At 37.0% G+C, this 15,426-nt stretch overlaps 1 protein-coding gene and 1 pseudogene across 2 annotated transcripts in view; one reads left to right on the top strand and one right to left on the bottom strand.

Moving 5' to 3' along the window:
• The window catches only part of LOC132142706 (nephronectin-like), a 41,456-nt gene extending 34,958 nt beyond the window's left edge, over window positions 1-6,498 (top strand). For both annotated transcript variants that reach the window (XM_059552776.1, XM_059552775.1), the window contains 5 exons: window positions 1,448-1,879; window positions 3,730-3,819; window positions 5,201-5,299; window positions 5,722-5,981; window positions 6,073-6,498. In XM_059552776.1, the coding sequence (XP_059408759.1) occupies window positions 1,448-1,879; window positions 3,730-3,819; window positions 5,201-5,299; window positions 5,722-5,981; window positions 6,073-6,183 (992 nt within the window). In that variant the 3' untranslated portion in view covers window positions 6,184-6,498. The remainder of the gene's footprint in view (window positions 1-1,447; window positions 1,880-3,729; window positions 3,820-5,200; window positions 5,300-5,721; window positions 5,982-6,072) is intronic.
• A 3,850-nt stretch (window positions 6,499-10,348) lies between these two features.
• LOC132141701 (TBC domain-containing protein kinase-like protein) overlaps window positions 10,349-15,426 on the bottom strand; it is a 29,560-nt pseudogene continuing 24,482 nt past the window's right edge.

Genomic DNA, 15,426 nt, shown 5'->3' with positions numbered 1-15,426 from the left:
GTATATATGGTTTATAAAAAATAAAAAATAAATGAAATATAAAAAAAAATAGCGGGCAATAATTTGATTAATTCAAAGTTTAATAGTATATGGCTGAAGGAATTTGTTGTTGTTGTAATACTTCAGATCTAATGAAAGAAAATCTTTTGTCTGCTGTGACTTTTGTCAGGAGTGACCTGAGGTTGATAGCTGCCATGTTTTTAATCTTCGAGAACAAAGAGAGGCTCACCGTGAGCATCACATAACATCACAACTGTGCACTCTCTGCTGCTTTTACACCACTGTCAGCGGCTTTATCGGTGTAGTGTTATGCCTTCCCCGCTGCAGTCTTTTTTATCTTGTTATTATTTGTTAATTGGACAAAAATACAGTTGTTGTGAGTCTGACACCTGATTTAATCAATGTTAAACCGATGAGGCAACACATCCCTCCTCAGCATCTGGTCTTGACACTTTCATCCAGTTGTAACTCAGAAGTGAAAGGGTTGAATTACTGGCATTTTGGGAATCGTATATCAAAGCTCCTGTGCAACCTGAGATAGCATTGTCACATTCATTCTTTAGTGTTTCCTCCTTAAGGACGACACAAGCACGAGGGTTTAGATTTCTGGTATTGACTGTAATGGATGGCTTTCGTGCATTCATTGTACACATGAGCTGAAACCATCCTTTTTATTTTCCTCTAAAATGAATGGTGAATTTATTTACGGGAGCCTAACTTCATAATGTTAAAATGAATGGTCTCTTTCTGATTATAATTTATATTTGAGATAATAATGATGAATTGCATTGCTAGAGTAACTCAAATAAACAACACAAAAAAAGGGGGAAAATTGAATTTCTGGTCTTGACAAATATGTGAATGTTTTTTTTTTGTTTTTTTTTTAATGCTTAAACTTATGTCAGTCTTAGCTAGTCTCAACCTGATTAAGCTGGTCTTTCGTCTTGTTTAAAATTACATTAAATGAATGCATTTAGCAGATGCTTTTATCCAAAGCGACTTACAGTGCATTCAGGCTATCAATTTTAACCTATCATGTGTTCCTGGGGAATCGAACCCCCAACCTTGCGCTTGATAGCGCAATGCTCTACCAACTGAGCTACAGGAACACTACATTTTTTTTAATGTTTACATTTTTCGTTCTTTCCATTTTTCAACTGGTCAGTCTATATGATGTATTATTTCTTTAACAACACTTAACCATGTATAGCAATGTTAATAAATACATAAAAGATTTGTATATTTTTAAATATAAAAATACTTTTTGGAGATCAACTTAATGAAAAAAAAATACAGGCGAGTCCAAAATAGTTCTAGGTCTTCAAGGGTTAAACCCTCTGAATACGAGCTAGGCCAGGTTTAAACCTGCGCAACGAGAAAAAAGACTTGTTTTTGATTTCACGTTGACTTCATATTAAACCAAGAATCCTGTTTGTTCTCCCTTCAGCTATCCCAAAGGTGGTAATTGACCCGCCGCGACCTGGAAAGACCACGCCGAGCAACAATAATAAAGGGGGCAATAAAATTCCAGGCTCAGACCAAAGGAGGACCACCACAACAATCAGACCACCAGTGACGGCCAAACGGATCTCACCTACAACAACAACCACCACCATACCTCCTCCAACCAAAAAAATCACCCCTCCAGCAAGAGTCCCAGTGACCACCACCCGAAGGCCTCTCATCCCGACACGTAAACCCCCTGTGGTGGTGACAACCAAACCTAAAGTCCCGTCCCGCCAGCAACCTACCACAAAAGCACCGGTGGTTACAGCGCTGGTTCCCTTTATCCCAACACGCAGACCTTTCATCCCGTTTGTGACGCCAGTTGATAACAGCATCAAAGACATTACCCTGAAACAAAGAGGGGACGTTCACAGTAAGTTAATGTGCTTGAGTATTATTCAGATTCAGTTACAATCCCCCTGCCTTAAAGTGTCAAATTAATGAAATTTGGGTGTCTTACCCAGAAGTAACTTTCAAAACAAGAAAGTAACGAACTTGAGCACTTTGCCAAATCTGCATGGGTAAATCTATCGGTCTCACACAAAATTTCTTATCACTTTGATTCTTATAGAAATAAGTGGATAAACAGCAGTAAATGTGAGCGCAGCTTTACTGTTGAATGTGCATGTACTAATGTCCAGTCTCGCTCCTGGAGGGCCAGTGTCATGCAGAGATTTGCTCTGAGCTGCCCTAAATAACTTGGAACTTTCTAGTAATTCTGGAGATTACTAGATCCTAAGGGACATAATTAGCTGGTCCAGGTCTTTAATAGACCAGAGGTGTCCAGTCCTGGTCCTGGAAGGCCAACAACTTGAAGAGTTTAGCTTCAGCGTATCCCAACATACCTGCCTGGGTCTGAAGACCTTGATTACCTCGATTCAAGTACAGGTAGGTTTAGAGTTAAACTCTACAGGACAGTGGACCTCTAGGAGCAAGAATGGTCACCCCTACATTTGTTGAAGCAACCTGAAAGTCTTTTGAGCCTGAACAGTGCCAAAGAAGCAAAACCATGCTATTTTTATCAGATATTACTGCTGATTTGCCTTGTTATTGAAAGAAAACTTAACAAACCTTTAATTTCAGGAGTTTTCCCATGTTCAGGTAGATTGGAGCTACTTAGGAAATAGCTGGCAACTCACTTGCTTTAAAGCCCTTTCGTTCACTTGATGTTGTCTTATGATGTAATCTTACGACCTCTACACATGCTTCTCTGTGAATTCTATAATATCATAGGCTGTCCCATATCAATTTATGATTCAGAAGCTTACTCCCAAGTTCCTCTATGGCACCACATTGCACTCTTTGCTGAGCTCGCACTAGTCTATGCAACAGTCCATGTTCCGTTTTGTAATGTGTGAATTCAGATGAGAACCGCTGACTGCATCATTCGGGACTGGGCCATGAAGGCTATCCACGAAAACAATTTCCCGGCCCAAAGGACTATGTTGTTTCCTTCATGTTCATAAACGTTTTTTGCGCATATATTGGGCTTCCCACAAGGCAGATTTTTCAGGGAAGCAAATTGCACCCCAAAGCCTCCTATCCAGATGACAACACCTAATGAAAACAGAAGACACCTAGACAGATTACATTACCAGTCGGCCCTGCCTCAGGTCATAAATCAGTTACCCTGCACTGCCTTCCAGGGCTCAAATAGGCCTCATAAATAATGATGCCTCTGAAAATAACAGTGAGGAAATAAGTCAAATAGACTCAAAGGGATGAAGCATAATTATATCTCCTTAATCAATTAAAAACAATAACAAGCATGTCAAAGTTGTATAGCCCCAACATGAAAACCTGCATGAAGTTGGTTTTCTACATGTTCTTATTAGGTTCAAGGACAGGCTGCACATAGTGCTTTCACAAGCAAAGGCTTGAGGGATAATTTAATCAATAGACTAAATTAAAATTAAATGTATGCATTTAGCAGACGCTTTTATCCAAAGTGACTTAGTGCATTCAGGCTATCAATTTTAACCTATCATGTGTTCCCGGGATATCGAACCTCCAACCTTGCGCTTGATAACGCAATGCTCTACCAATTGAGCTACATGAACACTAATCACAAGACTTGACTTCATTCTGGTTATCCAACCATATATTTGATATACACACTCTCACTTGTCACCAATTCTCCATAAAGTCCAAAAAGACTAATTGTCTACTCTTGGTTGGGAATCACTATAGTCTAAACATTCTGTTTTCTTTTCTCCCTTCTAGTACCACGAAATCATGAGCAGAACAATGTGCTGGGTATCGATTTAGACGTTGAACTGGGCAACACAGAAGAGGAGCTGAAGGATGCCCCAGGTAAGAGACAGCTGCTTTTATTTTTGCTGAAAGTTTGGAGTGTTTGATAATTGCTGCAGTCTGTGGTTATGTAGAGACAGACATACTGTACTGTATGGGAACACAGTGAGACTGTATATTTGTAATGTTATTTACCTCACAGGCATCTTGTAAGTATCTTAACATATGATGAATGGGCTCAGTGGTGTGAGGTGAACAGTTTTCATTGGCCTTCATGAAAATAATCCACGCTTCACTGATCCCTGTGGGAAATTCAGGAATAGCACACTTCTGAGTTACTTTTCATTTAGCAGTTTCACTTACGCGGCTTGCAAGGGCAGTTCCCCTGAAGCAATCTGTTCAGTGTGTTGCTCAGGGCCATGATGATAAAAGAGTCAATGGGATTCTTGAATTGAACCCGTAATGTTGGGAATACCAGCTTAGAGCCTTAACCAATATTTTGATTGTTTGCAAACAGGGTGTGAAATTAAGACCAGCTAACCAACCACATGCTTTATTCTGTTAGCTACCAGTTTTGAGGGCAACCTACATAGCATTGATACCAGGCCATTGATCGGAAACAAATGTGTTTTTTTATTTCTGATATCACATTAATTTTGACTGTTTATTTATTTCCTTTTATACTTTTTTTGTTTTTCTGCGAGTATAAATTGTTTTCAGAATGAGTTAATAAATAAATGGACAAATAAGCGAACTAAAAAATAAATACATTTGTGGTAAGTTTTTAAGTTTGAAAACTTTTAAGTTTTTAACACTTTACAGAAAACATCCGTACTTAACCTTGGTTAACTACATTGTTACCATGAAATAACATTGAAAAAATATTTTAAAGCCTTATTTAATCATAGTAATTGTGAAGTGTTACAGAATATTCTTTATTCCATAAAAGTCAAATGAATTAAATTTAATGAAAGAAAAAATCTAAAAGTTGCATTTATTATTATCACTAATATTATCATTGTTGTTATTATGTTATTATTATTTATTTTTCATATCATAATGTTTCTGTAAATACCCCATATATTGTGTAACCTACATTCTACAGTTTGAGTAATTTACACTGAACAATTAAATGCTTTATGCTTTATTGACAACCATTCTTGTGTAACTTTTAATGTTCATTTGAAACTCGCCTTAAAATTACAATTCATCAATTGTTTGCTTCCTCAATTATTCAATAAAATTCTGAATGGTGCACAATCTTTGTGTGCTGCTGAAAAAAAAAATTATAATAATGTATAATAATAACTAATCTAGTTGTGAATGTTCATATTGAAAAAAATAAGTATTTTTATTCCAATTTCATGATAAAGTAGTTCAAAGTAATTTGCTTCTATTTCTTGTAAACTGAATGTTTGAGCAATTGTGTGATCTTCCACAGACACTGGACATCTGAGCTGCTCTTTTGACCACGGTCTCTGTGGATGGATCCAGCGCAGAGAGGGAGACCTTCACTGGGAGACCACAGCAGATCCTTTAGGTACCCAACAGTTTGCTTTTTTATATTATTTTATTTCATTTTTTTTTATACAATTTTATCGGGTCAATGACAAGTAAGATAAAGTCTCTGATGATAAAAAGAATAAATAATGAAAAAGCTGCAGGTGCCATCCAATCTTTATATTCATGTTTCATAATGTTTTCACTCATACCTTCCTTAAAAAAAAAACTTCATGTTTTCAAGACATTTTCATTTGATGAATCTAGAAAGGTCAAGTGTGGTGAACATTTGATATGACGTACAAAAATGTCAAATACACTTTTTAAATATTTTAAAACATCTTCAAGGTACAATTTGTATATTTAAGAGACTCCTTGAGGGTCTACAGAGACCCTTTTTGTGATGTCATTTCCTGTTTACTGGATAAATTCATCCTTTATATGTGCCTTTGTCTGTGGCAGGTGGGCGGTACCTAACGATCTCAGAGGGCGGAGAGAAGAGAGGTGGGCGTGGCGCTCAGCTGATCCTCCCCCTGAAGATGCCCTGGAACGAGGCGAACCTGTGCCTGGCCTTCAGACACAACATGGCGGGGCACCACGTGGGCATGCTGCAGGTGTTCGTCCAGAAGGGACGGCAGCACAGTCCCGCCGTCTGGGGTCGAACGGGAGGAAACGGCTGGAGGTCGACGCAAATCACCATTTGGGGCAATGGGCTAGAAAGCGTAAGTCTCAAAACTGAAAACTCTCACATTACCGTTTGAGAGCAGGTCGGCTGGAAAACAGCGTTGGTGTTTTTGATTTATGTCATTACAGGTGCTTGTGAAGGGCGAGCGACGGAGAGGCCGTAAGGGTGAAATAGCGCTAGACGACATAAGTCTCAAACGAGGTTCCTGTCAGGAAGAGCACAATCTGAGGAGACTTTAACACCAACAACCCCGCTAACAGAGACTTTTAATGCCAGCTTTACTCACGGGACTCTGGGAAGACGCACACCGTACAGAAAGGGACATGACTTCCTGTCAGTCCCGGTACAGTTACAGTATGGTGCACTTCCTCTGGCTACAAGTGCATGTTCCAGCTTAATAAAGTGCTGCAGGCATGACATATTTTTGTAGGCCAAATCTAAATGAGTTAGTATTTTAGCACTTCAGGTTCTTATTCCAAGGCATAAATTACATCATAAAACCCCCTTTTTATTATTATTATTACTATTTCTTTGCTTAAAGCTTTTACTTGTCTTGAAAATAGGTTTAAAGATGTTATTTGTGAAGATTATGGTGATGAACAAAACACCTAAGAATCACAAACCTTAGTTGGTCACAGACCTTATTTTCCACAGTAATCCAAAAGGCAAGGGGGTTAAGTCGAGGGAACCAGGGTGATGCTAAGGGTTTTTTTTAGGGCTGGCCCACAAAAATACATCATCACTGCAGCACTCTATTGGATATGTCTAAAATGACAGAAGTCTGAAAATATACTTTTTGTATATTTTCATTTTGTAGATGTAAGATTTGTCTCCCACTTCAAAGATTTGTGTTGAACTGTCGAGCAGACGTCGTCCAGCCATTGTAAACACATGTTGCCCAGTTTAACTGTTTATTTGCCACCTAAATGATGATGATGATGATGTCTTTTCAAAATACCAATTTCAGTTTGGCCCACGTGCTTTGTTAACCAGCTAATCTGAGTGACGAACTATTTTTGGTGTATTATTGTAAATGTATTCATACATGTGTATATATATATATATATATATATATATATATATATATATATATATATATATATATATATATATATATATATATATATATATATCAAATATGCTTTGTAGGTGCATATATATGTGAATTTTTCATCGTATAAGTGATGCAGGACAATGTTTACATCACACAACCAAGTTTTGAGTATTTTATTGAAGTATATTGTTAAATACAAACCGTCAACTGTTCTGAATTTGACTTATTAATGGCTGTATCAGCCATTCTGTATGATCACCACATCCATGGTTACCCTTTAAGACTGCGTGTTCAATATGAAAGAGCTTGGTTTAATTTTCAGGTGAAGCAAAGGTCTCCAGACATTAAAAGGTGTGAACGTAAAATATATGTCTTGTATTTTTTTTTTCTTTTCAGTAGCATGACAACAGTTCAGAGCAGCTTTTTCGGTAGGGACTGGGACTTCGTCTTTTTTGTAATGTATTTATAATATGCATTTATAATATTATTCAATTTGAAAATTATTATTACTTAAATTATGAATCATTATATAAAGTAACAGTTTAGTTGAACGCTGTTCATCAGCATGTTTTTGAGTCAGTTATATTAATTTTGCAAATTGATCTTTTCAGATGCTGTTTCATTGGGACGCTGCTTTTGTGCTCGAACAATACTGTTCTGTCTAATAAAGTCTGGGGCACATTCGTGAAACGTGCAGAACAGCTGTGCAAATCGTTCAAAAAGCATTCTTGTGTAAAATCATCACGTTCAATTCAATAATGCTTTGCACACAAATTTGCTCGTCTGCATTTTCCATGCACAAACTAGGCCCATTTACTGCTTTTCTTACAGCCTTGATCTGAATCAATGAAATTTCCCATTGCAAGATTTATTTATCTGTAAAATGTTGCATTTTGAAGTTTTGCAGCTTTGAGTTTTTCTGAGAGTGTTCAGCTATAACCTTGGTACAATCAACTGTAATTTATATAAAGAAACCCATTTTTCAGCAGTCCCAAGAATTCAAGCCTCAATGCCTCGTCTGACCTCCAGGTGATTACTGCTTACGCATATATTTGAAATAAGAAATTTCTGATGTAAATTCATTATTGTGGCAGTTGTTTTATATAATATTAAAATTAGTTATTTAAATATTATGTTTATATAATTATATATATATATATATATACACACACATATTCTCTCTCTTATGTGTATACTTTATTCATATATTTTACCTTTACTGTTAGAAAAGAAAAAAAACCTTTGCAGCAGATTAGTCTTATAGAGTTGTGTTCCTCTGAAGGCGCAACATTTCAGCCAGCAGGAGTGAATGATGAGTGTATTTGTATATGTTGCTGTATGCTCTGGGCTGGTTAGCAATGAGGTTCAAAAAGCTGCAGTTATCTAAAATATCAATTTTATTGATCCCTGAGGGGAAATTGTAAAAATAAGCACATTTGGCACTAGAGACACAGCTGTGAGGTGAAGTATGTACTTGCAGTGGCAACTTTATTTGATGCTCTTACCTACTGTAGTCTTATTAATGCCATCTTTCGCCTCAAGCACAGCCTGAATTCTTGCAGCATGGAAACATTATGCCAGGATGTTCTGGTCCAACTTGTTTCTATCTCTTCATTACAGCATTGTACTGGACTGAAAACTCCTAGTGTCCGTGGAGGAGGATAAAGGTACTTTGTAACATGACATATAATGTGAAAGTCTGGCACCCCTAAAAGAACCCAAGCTTTCAGGAGCAATGCATATTGCAAATAATTGATTTTAAAGGAATAGTCCACCTAAAAATAAAAAAATGCATCATTTGCGCTTATTTTAATTCCAAACCTGTGTGGTTTTCTTATATACACGAAACACAAAAGATGCTATGCAGAATGTCCTGCCACTTTTATCCAGTAAAGAAAAGATGCATCTTGAGGTAACAAATCTGAATATGAAAGAGACGACTGAAGATACACATGTACGGTCAGGGGCCATATTACTGCATTTATTTGATCAAAACTACAGGAAAAACAGTAATAGTGAAATTCTGCCATAATATTTTCTATTTTAACATGGTTTAAAATGTAATTTATTCCTGTCATGCAAAGCTGAATTTTCAGCATAATTACTTCAGTCTTCAGTGTCACATGATCCTTCAGAAATCATTCTAATATGCTGATTTAAAACATTTCTGATTATTATCAATATTGAAAACACTTTGATTAATATTTTTGTGTAAACTGTGATATTCTTCAGGATTCTTTGATGAATATAAAGTTCAAAAGAACAGCATTTATATGAAATACATTCATTTTTTTAACATTACAAATGTCATTACTGTCATTTAATGTGTACTTAATGTGTAAAAAATAGCAATGAAAAATACAAATGTGTGGACCCAGTTCATAGGGTTAAATCCAAAAACTAATGGCTGCAACTGAGAATTATTAACATATAAGCATCCTTTAATCAAGACAAATGTACTTGAAAATCAAAATTATGGAAGATTTATCTTGAAGCAAGTTTATTAGTCACTTTTCTAACTTTTCTTGTTTTAGGCATACATTTTTTCAAGCACAAAACCTTGTTCAGCAACAATCTTAGATTGATGCTTAAAATAGGGAAAAACTATAAAAACTCTGAAAAGAATATGAACGACTAATCTTATTAGTTTATTTTATGTTGTTGTTTTTTTGTTCATTGTGGAAAAGCTTTTGATTGTCCCTGATTAAAAATGTGAAGGCCATTATGAAGTTCAGCTCTACTGTATGTATTATGGTGAATTAATTGCATACCCAGAGGTACTTTGGTGTACATATGTTCTGCTAAGACATCTAAGCAGCACGCAATCTCTTGTAAGCTTTTGAGCTGGCCGTTTGTAATTGTGTCAGGTGAAGTTCACAGGATTTACAGAACAAACTCCACATAGATCCAACAGCTTTGTAGAAACCATCCAACCCCATCCAAAAACCACTGTAGCACTATGAAAGAAAGGAGACGGAGAACAAAGTGTGCAGGACAAGATAAAGAACGGAGCAGAAAGAATGGTCCCCTGGGACATCGACTGAATATGACCAGGATGAGTGCATGCAAGAGCAGCATTTCCAAGAAAAGTGCTGAATGAAACGCGGCAGGTGAGCAAAGTGAAAGATGAGATGAGATGAGAAAAGAGAAAGAGTGCATAATGTAATTGAATAATAACTCTTCTTAACTGCCTTCCTCCATAGATAAAGTAACAATCCGCTACATCATTCAACAAAAATGATCAGGAGCTGAACTTTTCTGAAACATTTTAACAAAACTCAAGAGGATGAGAAAATGCTTACAATTAATCATGTTCATGCAGATTTTATATATGAATTAAAACAGAAAGGTCTTTGTCTAGCATTCATATCAAACACTGAAATGTTCATAAATGGTGCAGAATACAGAACGAGAGGACAATGAATATCTACGTCCATATATCAGCCCTGCAGCTTTTACATTATATTTACTATGATGCAGCTTAATTTATTATCTGAAAGCTTTGTATACATTTATTATGACTGCTCTTATCCTGATTCTGTGCCCTCTTGTATCTACTTAAATGCAGACATGGTGAGCATGAAAGATATAAAAAAATCTTACCAAAACACACAAATATATATATGTGTGTGTGTGCGTGTAAGGATTCTATTTACAGTATCATTAAGACTGAAAGGATACTCTTCAAGACTCCGAATGTCCACTGCTAGAATCTTGGGTTTCCCAGGCCTGGCCCTCTTGACATGATTTTTAATGTAAGCTGGTCCACTGAGCTCACACAGGTCAATGAGGTCTTCCACAGAGATTCGCGGAGACACTTCTGCTTTCAGCTCGCTCAGCTTGAGTGGCTCTGAGGGGGCAAAAAATAAGTGGTAAAACGACAGCAATTTTTTTGCACCACTGAGAGGTATTTAAAAAGAAAGAGTGCAAGAGAGTGATAAGTGGGTTGAAAGTAAGACAAGTAAACATTAGCCAGTTAGTGTTAAGCAAGAAAAACAGCGAAGAGTACATTTACAAGGAGTACATTTATTAAAAACACATGCATATGTTCAACTCCTGCAACCTGCACCCTGACAATTCTGGTATCCCTCAAGGATCTGTCCTTGGTTCGATACAATTCTCCATTTATACCAGATCACTTTATTCTCTCATCCAAATGCATGGCTTTTCTATTTCACTGCCATGTCGACAAAAATCAGGGCTGCGTGTCAAGCCTCTATCTGTTTTCACCTCTGTGATCTCGTATCCCTCTGAGAGCTCAACCTGAATGAATAATCAACACCTCGAGCTCAAACTGTCAAGACTGGGCTGCTCTCAAGATGGCTTCTGACTCTCAAACACAGTGGTTACTTCAAGGTGAATAAAAGCCTGCAAAAATGACCAGCTCGCTTTTAGTGAACACATCACAACAATCTCACAGTCTTGCGGCATTATGACACACAACTCCAGAATAAAAAAACATTTTCCTTGACCTCAACTTTTAATGAAACATTTTTCCCCAGACAATGGAGGCTGTGAATATTTACCCGACCCACATGTAGATACAAAGCAAACATTGTTTAAATGTCAGTCAGATGGTCTTTTCCTATCTATGTAGGTGTGAAATTGAAAGCTCTGCAAAATTACTTGGTTTTTTATTCAAGTGACAGCTCATGGCCAGCTCATCTGGATGTGCCACATGACCCCTCAAGGGTATTCAAAATACTGCTGCTTAATTCACAGTTACCCGCCAGAAGATCTGTCACAAGCTGCTATCAGAAATCCTTACACTTGCATCTTTGCTTAAGTCTACATGGGGAGAACAAACTTGCCGAATCAAAATCAAGAAAAATTTTTCTGGCCTGCCACTGCAGTCAATGTCCTAGGTCCCTGCTACCTTAAATCCATTATCGAACACTTTTCCCCCAACCCAGCTGGAGCAATTAGCTTCATCCAGTTTCCACATGCAAGGAGCCCACCTGTCTGGAAATGTCTCTATCTGTGTCACATCCCAATGATTAACAGAGCAGCGGTCCAGTTGAACTCAAAATGAAAACTACTCATTCTCACATAAATATCTTTTCTCCCACTCGACTGAAAAGCAATACAGCAATATCATAGCTCTAATTGGCACTTCAGGTACAGGCACATTAGATCTTTATCAGAAAGGACCGATTTAATAGCCACAATAGGCGTGGATAACAATTACTGATTCTGTTCATCCTCTCTACACCTCAACACTGGCCAAATTTCCAAGTAAGTCATCTACAGTAACCGCAGACAGCGAGTGGATTCCAAATAGGGGTGGGCAGTATGGCCAATCTATGCGAGCCACACTGCACAAACAGTAAATACCCTAATAACAATGTGCATTATCAATTAATTCCACAGTTCTCAGTGTAGGACTCTGGAACAAAGGGGAACAGCACAGGAAAGGGCAGTGAGGTGGGGGGATATCTCATAAATGTCAATGTTCAGTAGCCCATGAAATCGGTCCAATCAGTCACGGAGTATCAGCCTCCCACAGAGTACAGCCAATTACCTATGAGGTCACCTTAGCAATGGAGGTAAGTTTGAGGAATGGAGGGCAGCTGATGTCCAATGGATTCTCGTATTAAAGTGCATTAGATCCGTAGGGCCCTTGGCATTCTCATCATTGCCTAAAGGAGGCCCTTGTGCCCTAGCTTCAGACATTCTAAATGCAGGCAAGAGTGACCTTTTATTATTAGTGGTGGCATTTCAATAGGCCGTAAACTTGCATTTTTGGATGCTCTGTGGTTTCAGGAAATGGCAAGAGATTCAAAAGTCACTGAGCTGGTCTGATCAGTCGAAGCGGTAAATGTTTCTTCTCAAAGCTGAAAGGAGTTGGCTTTAAAAATGGAGAAATAATCGAATCCATGCAAACATTTCAGTGGGTATTTACGGTCTGAAAAGGATTACCAGTGCAAATCTGAAAACAAGCTTGTGTTTGAAAGGCTTAACATCTACATGACAGGTGCTGTCAAAAGATGTATGATATCTTCTATCACAAATGATGAAGGATAGAGATCTGGCGTCAATTCAGTTGTCTGATAGTGCTCTGTGATGTGTGAGAGGCCTTTTACCATCCAACATCTGCTTTGGAACAGGTGATGTGTTTTAACTGCCGCAAATAAGAGAGTCTCAAAGAAAGTCTGGAATCAGAATAATGTCACAGATCCAATACTTAAGGAATGTAACCGACTTAAGGTCTGCTCAATTCCCCCCTCTTGACCAATCAGAGTTGTAGAAATATACTACAAAAAAAAAAAAAAAAACATGCATTTTGTTGCTTGCAAAATAGTCAAAGTTCACATGCACTGACATTACATTTCTGTTGATATGCATCAAGTACTTTATAATGCCAAGTACCCACAAATATGATGATTATCTTATGACAATTATCTTATCCTTCCTAAAATAAAATAGCAGCTATATATTTTCAAGTACAGTAAATGGACTCATATACTGTAATGTGTGATGGAAAGCATAACTTTATAAAAGATCAAATTAAATGATTAACTTACATTTAAAAAATTAAAATAAATGAATATTATATTTAAAAACAATTAAGAAGCCAAAAATATACCAATACCCACAACAAAATGTCCAATACAACAATATTCGAGACTAAAACACAGGTCCACTTCAAGATTTTTGGTTGTGACAATGACCTTGGTTCACTGAGAAGTCATTTGCACTTTGTCATTCCAACCATCGATCATTAACAGGCTGACACAAAGGCCATGTACAGGTACACAGCCTAAAAGGAATGTTTTAAAGAGGATTACCCAGAGGTTTTGGGCTCTTTATGTTAAGAGTGGTGTGTTATTGAGAACCTTGTTTTTTGGTTATTGAGTAAACTAGCTTGTTCACTTAACAAGCCACGAATAGCATTTAAAAGCATCAAGCAAAGTCCAAATAACGGAGGTGGATTCTTTACAAAATGGACTGATATTACTGTGCGTTTAATGGCTCAGACTTTAATTAACAATTGTTAGAACTGTCAAATAATCCTGAAAAATCATGGTTTACACAAAAATAATTGTTCATCACTTACTTATTTACTTATATTTTGAGCAGCAAATCAGTATATTAGAATGATTTCTGAAGGATCATGTGAGACTGAGGACTGGAGTAATGCTGAAAATTCAGTTTTGCATAAAAGGAATAAATTACATTTTAATATACAATCAAAAAGAAAACTGCTATTTTAAGTTGTAATAATATTTCACAATTTAACTGTTTTACCTTTGTTCAAAATAATGTACATATAATCTCAGTACTTCTGAATCGCAAAGACCTGTTTTGATGCAATAACTGACGAATGGGAACACGAAAACGAAACGTCAAACCTATAAACGATGGCTGAAATGCAGTGCAGAAATGATCATTTCTCTACTATTACATTAGTATATCAGTCCAGTTTATATAATAGATTCTTATTTTCAAATTATAGACACGTTTATGTTTAAATTAAATGTTGAGAATAGTGCAGAAAATGGCAAAACTAAATTATATCATTGAATTAGAATTTTCACCTTGCACCAAATGGGAAATGGGAATTCAATCACAGGAATCTGTTGCTATTTTACATAACACAGTTCATATCAAATCTCATCAGTGTTATACATCCATATGACCTTTTGATTACACTTTAATTCAGTCAGTAACCATCACCATAAATGGCATTTTGTGGTTATTATCATTCAAAATGACAGTCATTTCAGAGCGACACCATCTACAACTACTTAGTGTTGCTCAAAAACTCATCCAGTCATGTGCACATGTTGTTTCTCAGAATCAGCTGAAGCCACTGGTGTCATCATCTCTATCGCACACACACACATACAGTATACTGCACACACACACACACACACACACGGCTGCTGACAGAAGGTTTGACTGCAAGTTTCAATTTGTTGGAGTCAGGCTTTAGTGACAGTGCCTGCCAGATGCCCGACAAAAAGAGAGAGAGAAAGCCGAAAGCTTGTTCAGCAGACACACCGTGCTCTAATGACCAGGAGATGACAATTAACAGCAGGCCTAACCTCACCATTTACCACCCGGAGCACAGCTAGAGAAAGAATGAGTGATTCTGCGTGGAGAAAAATGCATGGCAACGGATGAATAAATAGTAGACCAAATAGAAAAAGAAGTAAGAACTCAAATACTCTTATAATTAGGAGAATGGGTCTAAAAATCAATAGCAAACATGTTCACTGAGATGAATGACAATACAAACATTTTGGACAGACCTCCGTGTTTCAAAGCTACTGTGTAACCAAACAACTCTTCAACCCTTAAAGGAATAGTTCATCCAAAAATTTCCTAAAAAAAAAAAAAAAAAAAAAAAAAAAAAAAAAAAATAATGTACTCACCCTCAGCCCATCCAAGATCTAGATGAGTTTGTTTCTTCATATTTGGAGGA

This window comes from Carassius carassius, chromosome 6, assembly GCF_963082965.1.
Source record: "Carassius carassius chromosome 6, fCarCar2.1, whole genome shotgun sequence".
NCBI classification, from domain to species: Eukaryota; Metazoa; Chordata; class Actinopteri; order Cypriniformes; family Cyprinidae; genus Carassius; species Carassius carassius.
Note: the sequence above shows the minus strand (reverse complement) of the source record. Positions and strands in the feature narration are given on the sequence as shown.